Source organism: Gavialis gangeticus, unplaced genomic scaffold (genome assembly GCF_001723915.1).
Source record: "Gavialis gangeticus isolate Ggan-Ray unplaced genomic scaffold, GavGan_comp1, whole genome shotgun sequence".
Lineage (NCBI taxonomy): Eukaryota > Metazoa > Chordata > Crocodylia > Gavialidae > Gavialis > Gavialis gangeticus.
Window position 1 is genome coordinate 7306393 of NW_017728998.1, and position 11483 is coordinate 7317875.

The following is an 11483-nucleotide window of genomic DNA, read 5'->3' on the forward strand; positions in this document are numbered from 1 at the left end:
GATGCATCTGTGGATGCATGACAAGGTGCGGCTGGCCTTCCTGACCGTGTCCCCACACTGCTGGCCCATGTTCATCCTGGCACTGACAGTGACTCCAAGATCCTTTTCTGCCTCTGCACTGATGAGAAGGGAGTTCCCCAGCCTGTAGGTAATGGCGTTGGCCAAATGGGTCTCAGAAAATTTTCATTCCCCTAAGCTGCTAGAAGCCTTCACAAGGCACTTAAAGATTTTATAGAATTGTGTTTTATGTGCAGAATATTATACCCTATGCTCAACAAATGCTTGTGTGTGCATGCAAATCAGTCAAAGAGGGAGAGGGGTGCCCATAAATGCCAAGAGCTGCATTTTCTAAGCAACACTTGCTTCTGTTTGACGTGTTTGGAAGGGGGCTGTTCAGGAGCTTTGCTGAAATGGTGCTCACCTCAGTTTGCATAATGTAATGAACAGGGACTGATGGATCCCAATACAAATGTCTTCCACCTACAGCAGCGTTAACAAAAAAATTAAGACAACAGACACCATGAGTGAAATCCCAGCTTCGCAGATTTTTGTCCCCCTTCTCTGTTGCTCACTGTGACAACTGCATTTGAGAAAGCCCTGAAGCTCTCTTCCAGAAAAACTGCCACAACTGTTGCTACCACAATTGTTTTTCCTCCTACAAAACATAGCAGCCACTGTTGTGATTACTGTAAACGGTATACTGCTGAAGTCTAGTATCTATCTGCAGTGTCTGCCTCTAAAGTCTTTCACTGGGAACTGGCAGGTTTCTGGCCATGGACAAAAGCTCCTGTACATAGTTGGCTTCCTTATAAACTATGCACACTGATTACAAGGAAATGAACATGTCACCTTGCAACAAGGAAAAGCATTTGTTTAACAAGAGCACAGGGCAATTCTTCTCCTAAACATGAATCCTTTTTGCACCCACTATCACACAGCATTATGAATATGTACTTCAATGCAGTTCTCTTGGTGTGCATATACGTAGGGTATACAAACATACAGGCAATGGATAACCCCCCTCTCCAACATAACGGTCTGGATGAAAGCAACATCTAAGTGATGAGAGATAAGAGGTCTGTCTCTTGGCCCTGCCACAGCCTGTGTGGGGAACCTTAGGCAAGACATTTAATTTCCCATAGGCCAGTCAATTTCTCAGTGTTTTCAAATGAAATGGAGAAAATAATGACAGAGCCTCTCAATTCTCCTGCATAGGATGTAATTAATTAATATCTGTGGAGCACATTGTGATCCTCAGATGAAAGGCATGACATCAGCACAAGATATAATTATTTACATGGTTATTAAAAAGTCAATAGCTATAAGGCATAACTCCATTTGGCAGGTATCTCACATTCAGATGAAGTTACCATGAGGTCCCAGCAGAGTACTTTCCTGTAATTATGCAAATGACTCTGGTTACAACTACTGGATGTGTTTATATAAATGACCTTGATTTTTAAGAAAGGTCCCTTTTTTCAGGTGCAGTTTTGTACCTGCAATTAACTGTGGATTCATGTGAAGCATTTCAGGTATCTGCATATCAGACCACACCTGCAAATGATGAAGGCAGACATCTTAATGCTAGAATTTTTGGGTCCAATTACTTCAAGAGAGATAATTATGTGGAACCGTAATGAAATTAGACTGCAACATTAGCTGGGGTGCAACCCTAACATGTGGTCCATGAAGTACGAACTTGGTATGTGGATGGAAAGGGCTAGTGGGAAGGAACAAAGTCAATGAGTGAGTCGTATCTACAGAAGTGCCCACCTAATGGAAGGTGCAGTGTACCATGTGAATTAATCTTGATTTATTGCCCAGACTTATATTTACTCACATATTACAGACACTTTCCCCACCTCTATCCACTCCCATCCCCCAAAAGTTAGCCTCCTAAAATGTGGATATTTTAAGTTTGATTTTTCTGCCCAGAATAGCTATAGTGACATGTCTATACCAGAAGCACTGAGGTAGCCTATTGACTTCTTGGCTCATTATAAATTTACTCAAATTCTGCTAATTGTTCTTTGCTCAAGAGTTGTTAATGACCCCCCCATCCTTTTTAATGGCCTGATGTTCCACAAGTCAAGCTATCCCTTTTTCAGCAATTTTGCTGTTTGTCTGGTACTCCTTTTCTCTCTCCTCCTAATTCACAGTCCAGCATACTGTTTTTAGCTGCTGCTTTTTTCTCAAAATCCTTGATCTCCTTATGGAGTCCTTCAGCAGCAGCTGCAGTTTCAGCTTTTGGCTGAGCACCAAGAACTGCTGTCAATTCAGCTGTGAAAGAGTTAAAACTGTAGCTGTTGCCTGAGCAGGAAAGGGAAGGTGAGTGAGCTGGAGATTAGGCTTCACTACTGCTGTGTGCTGCTATAACTCTGGGAAAATCTTTTTTTCTTCATTCTGCCTTCCAAGAAACAAGAACGTATTGAGGCCGTGACAAAATACAGCGTTTAGATATTCTTACCCCAAAGTCACACAGGTTATTGCGGTCAAAAGATGCCACTTTTTGAAACACAAGGAGGCATTTAAAGACACCAGTGAGCGGCCTAAATGAAAATATGACCTACATTTCTGTAGGTCCATCCAAGAACATCCCTACTTCCCCCAATGTTGATGCACTGTAACAAGAGGAAATTGGCCTTGCACTCCGGCCATTCAGCATGGAAAAATTACACCACAAACTGTGGAGAGAAATCTGAGGTTCAAAGCTGGAGGCATGACGTGGCTTCTCATAAACACATCATTCAATAAAACTTATGGTTTGCCCAGCTGACAGGTTTCTCCATACGTGCTCATTCCACTTGGGTTTGCTTTCCCAAGCAACTTAACCTAAATGCAAGTGGGATCCAGGACTCAGAAACAGTTGTGGCCATGGCAGATGCTGCTACAAAATACCATCCAGGAGAAATAGTAAAACCCTTACACTTGAAAGTTGATACAACCCAAGGTATTTTTTTTTATCTGTAGCCCAGAAAATGAAAGCTCCCTCCTGCTAGGACATGTTGCTGCAACAGCACTTAAGCTCAAAAATGTCACAGGAGAAATGAGAGAGAGAAGGCGAGCATGAAAAAAGAAAGCTTTCAATGAAACCCCTTGCAGAAAAAAAAAAAACATTAAATACAACAAATTCCACAGCATCAAATCAGCAGCTCACAGCTTTTTGCAGACTCAGGCTTAGTAATGGGGAAGCTGTCCAAGCCAACAGAGCATGGTATGAGAGGGACAGAAAAACCTTGCAGAATCAATACACAAGGAGTCAGAGAACCAAAGAAAATGAGAGGCAGTGGGGTGGAGATAAAGCCTCTGTTTGAAAAGCTATTCCTCTGTCGCTAGCAGAGATCTCCCTGCAGAATCTGGAAGATGACAAAGAACAGCGATCGCACGCAAGGAAGGCCAGAAGCGTGGTCTTCCCTTGTGTGCACAGAGTTACTTGCACTACCTCCTAACCATGGAGAGGAAAAATGACTGGGTTGATCTGACTGAAGCTTCCACCTCTGGGGAACAGCCGAACTACCCAGAAGACGAACTTCAGCTTTCAGGCCTGTCACTCTCCTCAATGCTCCAAGAGTGAAAAACTAAGCCTCTGAACAGCTCCTGAGCATTTCTATTAGAAGGCAGCTATACTCCTATACAGCTTTGGAGCAGCAGCTTAAAATCCCAGGCCTCCAACACACTCTTGCTTCTAGTTTTCCAATCTTGAAACATCCTCTGAAGCCTTCAGAGTTAGAGCGACTTTGAATATTTTCAATGCTTTTTTTTTTGGACAGAAAATGTAGTTTTTTTCCATAAACATCAAACATGTCCAGAAGGCAAATTTTGATTTTGGACCAATTTTTTCAATTTTCCAACACAAAGGCACAAAGCTTTGCATTTCTGGGGAGTTTGACATTAAACTGAACCTGCCTTTTGGGGCCTTGTGGCCCTATAGCTAGGCTCCTTGGCTAGATGACAACTCCCAGGGAGCCCCTCAGCCATGAGACTCTCATGAGGTATCAGCCTTCCCAATCCTCTAGGGAAAACAGCAGGGGGGAAAGCATCTGAATTGCAACTTCAAAAGAGGCATCACAGCGCAATAAGCAGAAGCAGAAGAGTGGCCTCAAAGCAAAATGTAGCTGTTGGGTTCAACAAGCCAAAATGAAGCATTTGCAGTTCAGGAGAGTCAAAACATTGTTTCAATTAACTTTCATTCTGCCATTTTCTTATACTCCAAATATTTTTTTTCGGAACACTTTTCATTCTGTGAAAAATCAACATATTTTACATTTCTACAACATGTTTCTATAGAAGAATTTCCCAGACAATGAACATTGTGATTTTTGCTTGGCTCTAGGGCTGTGCGAAGGTTTGGTCGCCGATTTGATTTGGTGGAGATTCGGCCTGATACAGTGGCCGAATCTCCAAATCTGAATTGAATCACGAGACCCTTTAATCTCTCTGAATCAAAATCGGAGAGATTTGGCGATTCAGACATAGACACAGCTTTAAATGTTTTCTACATACCTCTAGTTAGCAGGGGCTCGTGAGCGCTGTGATGCTGGGGCAGATGAAGCGGCCCACGGGAATGCGGGGGGTCCCCAGTGCACTTGGCAGCAGACCCAGAAGTAGACCAGAAGCATTTCTGGGTCTGCCAGGGAGTGTGCAGGGTCTTTCCCCCTATGTCCCCCCAGCTCGCTGACTGGTGCCTCCTGGGTCTGGGGGGGCCAGGAAAGTGCAGGGGGGCCCCCCAACATGCTCCCTGATGGACCCAGAAGTGTACTTCCAGTCCACTTCCAGGTTCACCACCAAGCATGTGGGGGCTCCCCCCATGCTACTGTGGGATGCTCCATCCACCCCAGCATCGCAGCATTCACAAGCTGTGCCTAGTACCTCAAGGTATGTAGAAAAAAATATTTAAAGCTGTGCCCATGTCTGAATTGCTGATTCTCCAAATCAGCATTGACTCTTCAGATTCGGATTCAGCCAAACTGAACCAGGGGCAGTGATCCGAATCAATGAATCAAATCACTGTCCCCAATTCAGGCCGAATCGGGATCAGGATTGAATAGGGCCCATTCCGCACACCCCTACTTTGCTCTATTCAGAAAACTTCCATGGCAGATCTCTCTCTGTCAGATGCACCACCGAGTGATTTTGAAAAGTCTTCCACGATAACATAGCTCAACTTCCATTGAAGTCAATGCTTGAACTTCTGTTGAGTTAAACTGATGCAGGGTTAAGGCCTGAACATTTCTTAAAAGAAAAAATATGCCAAAAAAAAGGAATCATCTATGAGAGAGAACTAAAGCATTACAAATATCATCACAATTCACTGCAACAAATAGCAGACTTCTCTTCTACTAAAATGGTATAGCCAACAGTCTGTTGGACTAGTAGAAAAAACAGAGGCATGTTTTGTACTGGTACAAAAATCTTCTCAATCTTGCTATCGCTAAGGAAAAATATGCAAAAGAGATAAAACCCATCATGATATGAAATGAAAAATCCATTGCCTTGTATTAGGAAGTGAATATTTCCCTTGCTGATGACAATAAATGATTGATGATTATGTGTATTTTAAAGAAGTGCCTTTCAGTCCATTTCCTTAGGGTGGTTTTCACTGCTAAAAGTCATAATGTTAAGCTGTGGTGTCCCAGTAATCTCTATGAGAGCAGCTTACAATTTGACGAGTTAAGAAGGATCTTTTACAGTAATGGGGATAAATAGATAGATCATGAGGGAGACTTCTTTTGTTTAAACAGAGATCATAATCTTCCACTGGGTACTGTAGAAATATTCAGACATGAATTACAGCTGAGCAGATACTAGCTATTTTGCTAGTTATGGTGCACTGTTTCCCGAGCTGTGTGAAAGTACCCATCCCTTAACCCAGGGGCGGGCAATTATTTTGGGCAGAGGGCCGCTTATTGAGTTTTGGTGCGCCATCAAGGGCTGCATGGCAGGTAGCCCGGGGCAGATAAATATTAAATTTTCGCAGGCCACATTTTGCCCACCCCTGACTTAACCCTTGGTGTGCTGCAGTTCTGCACCTAACAAGACACCTGGTTTTTAGAAGACATCTTTACAAACACCAGAGAGAATTTCTACATGAACAAGTTAGATAAAATAGGTCCACAGAGTCATTTAAATATCCCTGCTCCTACTTGAAGGACACTATTCTACAAAGAAAAAGAAAAACTAACTTGTTAAAGGCTTCCATTGCTTAATTTTACAGTCCTTGGTAACAATCAAAATCCCACTATGTAGTTTGACGATCTCAGGTATGAGGCTAGAAACATTTTGTTAGATCAGTTTAATTCTCCCATGACCCCACAAAACAAAATGAAACACACTCAGTCTGCACTATCAAAAGCCTTTCTAGCAAATTGGCAGACAGCCTATGCTAACAAAATTAGACCTTACTTGCTGCAGTTGATGATAACATCTTCAGGGAGGATTTTCTTCTTCAGCATCCCCTGCTTGGGGTGGTCTCCTCGCCCATGAAACAAACCAGGAGGCTCTATCCTGAGGTTACCAATTTGCTCTCGATGATGATCCAGGACACCGTAGCCAAAGTCCTGAACAACTTTCTCATTGGCTTCCTTTATTTTCTAACAACGTGAAGACAGAATGCATTACAATCTAGTCAATGGAAATGGAAAAACCATCATTGCTTCTTATACGTATTACAGTATAACATACAGAACAGCTCCTATGCCCTAAAGGTCAGACCATCTACAAAATTAGAGATGAGAGGAGAGAAAAAGGAGAGGAGGCAGAGAGAGAAAGGTAACACAGCTGAAAGAGGGAGATCAACCTAATCTGACATTTTTGAGACTTTATGATCACTTTGTGACGGTGTCTTGCATCCAGCCAGTTAGTCCAACACTGTCTCCTCCTATATCATTTCTTGAAAGAGATACTTCAATACTCCTGTTCTTTGGAGTCAGAGGCTCTGCAGAAATACCATAACTTACTTTCAACACTGATATGACATCATCGGGGGATTCATCTGGCTGGCACATTTTTTGCTACTATCAAAAAATATAGGCTTGCAGTGACCGTATTTTGATGAGCAGCCTAAGAGTGAGCAGACACAGGCACTGTTCCTGTTGTAAATGAGGGTCTGTAGCCTGACTAGAAAAGCGCAAGCGTTACTTCTGTCTTGATTGCAAGCTCCTTCTAGCAATATCCTCATTTCAATCATTTTCTTTAATGTGCGTCTTATGGGTTGGCTGTTTTAATTAATAAATATTAATATTTGTTATGTTTTTTCACATGTGCAATTGGTCAACATTTCATTTCTGCTGGGTTGTCTTAATTAAAAAGAGAAATTTAGGTTGAACTTATGTTTCTTTAATTCTGTTTGTTTGCAAAACATGTATAAAATCCTGTTTCTCTGGACAGCAGAAATCAAAGAGGAGGCGGTGTCTTTGTTCACAGTTCCCACCCTCTTCCCAGCCGACACTCAGCCCATGAGCTATCCCCTTCTGTGCCCTCTCTCAGTGCTGTAACCATAGTTTTTATTATTGCTGCATCCTTATCTTTCTGCTATTTCTCTTTCTCTCCTCCTGCTGTTTCTAAACTTGCTTATCACACCCTTAATCACGAGTAATACACTGGCAGTCAGAAACCTGAGGCCAGAGCCAGGAGAAGGGGCAGAAACAAGCCAGAAGCCAGAATCAGGAAGCTATGAGTGGTACCGGGGCAAAGAAGCCAGTCAGACTCAAGCCACAGAGTCAAGGACAGCAGCTGTGGATCATGCCAGAGCCAAGGACCACAGATCAGGCCAGAGTCAGGAGCAAGCCATGGGTCAGCAGCCAGCTACAGATACCAAGAACACCAGGACAGGGAACTAGAGGCCAGACCAGAGTCAAGGCAAGGTGCTAGGATGAGGGCAGTTGACAAGCTCACCAGGAGACTTGTCATGCAGACAGTTCACCATTTCTGCTGAAACTGCTGTTCTGGGGTAATGCCCTGCCCACAAACTGACTGCTGGAAGGATAACTCATCCCGAACCAGAGCCTCCACTATAGGCCTCCATGTACCTTAGTGGGAGCAGTAACGCTTAACACCCATAAAGACAAAATCCTTGACCACCCAATGCCCAATGGCAATCCCTTTTGATTCCAGTGGCCTTTCCTTTGCCTTTTCTTCAGGTAGCAAGACGTGCTTATGTTTGCAGAGGAGGTTTCTCTATTGTTTTAGCTATGTGAATGAAGACAGTTGTTATACTCAGTCTCTATGATGTGCAATCCAACCAGACCAAAATGTGTGAAATCTCCCTGGGTGGAACATCTTCCACAGAAGACCTTTAAATTGACAGGACTCAAAGTTATGTTTGCTTTCATGAACTACTGTTATAAAAGGAAGTGTGAAGGGACTTGTGAATTGGCAAGCTACCACAGCAGGTTATTCTGAGTCTCAGGCTCCTTGTTTTCAGGCATTGGTTATATCTACATAGACTTTAATAACACGCAGAGCATTTGTTTCACAAACACTCCTTCCGAGTGTGAATGTGAAAAACTATCTGCTATGCGGACCTATCGTTGCATGCCAAATTTCAGAGCAGAAATCAATTTTACATTAGAGCTGAACTAACTTTCAGCAAAAACGTAATGAAGTGTTTATAACAATCACATTGGCATAGCCTTAAAATGATGGTGGCATTAGTGGTGCTACATATGCACTTCAGCAAAAAGAGAAGAGATGTGATCATAAAAGTTCTTGTTACAGTCATCTCCAATAATGAACATTAACAGTGAATGGAATGAACACAAACTTGAAAGGTTAATGGTCTTTTTCGAGAATGTTACTGAAGTTTATTCCATTGTTAAAAATTGCTCTTTAGATCATACAAAATGCTATTCTTATTTTGAACATAAGGGCGGGAGCTGAGAGATTAATATACTCAATTTGCAATTAAGAGGGAAAGCATGCAAGCATTTGGGTGCTTCATTTAAAGCACACTTCAGGTTAATTACATGATTTTTATAATGAAGATATTTTCATGAATATTTAGGATTGCTGCATTCAGCTTATTTGATAATGAATAAATTGATAGGCAGATGATTTCAGCATTTCCATTAGAACAACTGCAGAATAAATGCTGAAATGAATTCAAGTGAATTGAGAAATGCTACTTCCAATTTCACTGCTTCCCAAGTCTAATTAATAAGTTGCATTGTTACAATTAATCATAGTTAAATGGCCAAAAGCGTGCATTGTGTATGCTCAGAATACTTTTTATATGCATATTATTTGATATATCGACATCACTCAAGTCTGTTCTGGATAAGCATTATTTACCATAAATGTTTAAATACTGGGTATGACAGTTGTGAGGCTACTCTGGGTTACTGGGCTTTGTGCTATATGACTGTAACAAGATGCATATTGTAGGAATGCTGCTTGGCTTCCATTGCACACTGTTGGGGGAAAAAAAGCAAGAAACATGAAAGTGGAATGAAATAATCACCCATCTAATACAACTTCAGCTGTGTTGTCATGGAACCAGCTCTAGCATTATATTTGTTTCAAGTGGAAACACAAAGATGTTAACTAATGCCAGGTCTGCTTGGTCCTGCCTGGTCTACGGAATGAAGTTTTTGATGCAGAATGATCTAGTGAATCCAACACCAGAGAACGAGTCCAGAAAGATCTGGCTTCTATTCTGGGTTCAGCCAGTGCTGTGTGACTTTGGACAAAGCTCTCTGTGCTTCTGTTCTCCTTTGGCCTTTTTCTTGCTGATCTATACTGTTCAGGGCAGGGACAGTTTTTCAATACATATATAGTGTCTATTGCACAATAGGGTCTCCAGACTGGGGCCTCCAAACCAGCCAGCCACTGTTACCAGTGAAGGACTGCATTGGAGAACAGAGAATAGACTGTAAAGTTCAGGTCAGGAAGTTAAATGATTAAATGCAAATTGCATAGATTTGTACTTTCAAATAAAAAAAAAAGAAAGGTGTTTACTAGCTTTTCTTCTTTTGACAGATTCTTCTTTTCTTCCATCTTTCTTTTGTAGTAGGTAGCCATCTCATTGAAGTCACACTTGGTAAGGTCGATGAGAAACATCCTTTCTTCTATGGTCGTTTCCTACAGAAAAAAACAGGAGACAAAGAAATCATTGGCACAGCAGATGGGGAGATGAGCCATCTAAATTTCACATGGCTACTGAACTAAATGGGCTCATGTTCTTAAGATTTTAATTGGTCAAATCCAACTGGGTTCTACCTGGTTGAAGCTGAGAAGGGAAATAAATGTTATGCAAATATTATTCATTGATGGAGAACAGGACACTTTCCCTACACATGGAAGCTGGTTTCCTTCCTATCAGCCCTCCCTGTACATCACAGAGAAAAGAGCTTGGAATTTCCTGCCAAGTTTTCACTGGAAAAAAGTCCCTTTTCCACATGCATTTGGCTCACACATTGTGAAAAGACAAAGCAAGGAACTTGCCACCAACACTACTAAATAAAACCAGATGGAGAAACTTGAATGGAACAGTATTCCATCAAAATTGAAATGCTTCACAAAATCTAGTCAATGATGAAAAGGGGTACAGGAATGGGCCTGTTATTTGAAAGGGTCTGGAAAAGGGTTCCAAAAGAAGCAGCTTGCCCACAGACTGTGACTCCTCACCTTTATTGTACAGAGAATGGATTCCCCATTAATCCATATTACAGTTGGCTGATTCACCTCATGATCTAGCTCCATGTTACCAGTTTTCTTAAGCAACTGCCTCTCCATGCATGATTGCTGAGTGAAACTTCACCTTGGTATAAAAGTCTGTACTCGACTCTATGCATCACATGAGTTCATTAAAGGACCGAAGTGATACATGAAAACTGATGTACACCCTTTACCTTAGTGCAAATGTTACCCATGTTATCCTTTCTACTGACTGATGGCTAGAAAATGATATTTAGAGGTTTGCTTTTGGGAATTGGCTTATAGGTAAAGTAGATATTCTATTAGAATAATGGTTGTTACAAAGGTTAATTGGTTTCAAAAAGCCTATTTTGGACAAAGTTTCCTTCTAGGCCTACTGTGCTGACAGCCAGCAGACACCTGGGAAATTGAAGATGTGTACCACACTGTTTTATAATGAGATAAGGTAGCATTAGGTCGCAGTGCCCAACTGCAGAGCCCTTGGGATTTCTGGTTTTGGTGGTCAGACCAAGTTAGAAGGCCCTGTAAATGAGCAAATTAAGATGTGTGCATGTGATGGGTTTGTTGGAACAAAGGAATATGCTGCCAGGACAGAATGTGGACAGTATGATGACCACAGGGAGCCCAATCGATGATTCCCAGGAATGAAGAGTCAGAGGGGAGAAAGAATACAAAAGAGGGATTTCAGAGCAGCAAAGAGACCGCAGTGGGGGAAACCCAAGGCCACACCATAGGGCACACCACCAGCCTGTCTCATCCCCCCAGCCGTACATTTCAGTGAGCTAAATAAAAAGATTGCCTGGGGTCAGAATAACAGCAAAGGTACATCA

At 42.0% G+C, this 11483-nt stretch overlaps 1 protein-coding gene across 1 annotated transcript in view; it reads right to left on the bottom strand.

The window, feature by feature from the left end:
- Positions 1-11483, bottom strand: part of LOC109289270 (DNA topoisomerase 1-like) — a 46210-nt gene that overhangs the window by 10989 nt on the left and 23738 nt on the right. The window contains 2 exon segments of the mRNA XM_019505263.1: positions 6403-6590; positions 9955-10077. Coding sequence (XP_019360808.1) covers positions 6403-6590; positions 9955-10077 — 311 coding nt within the window.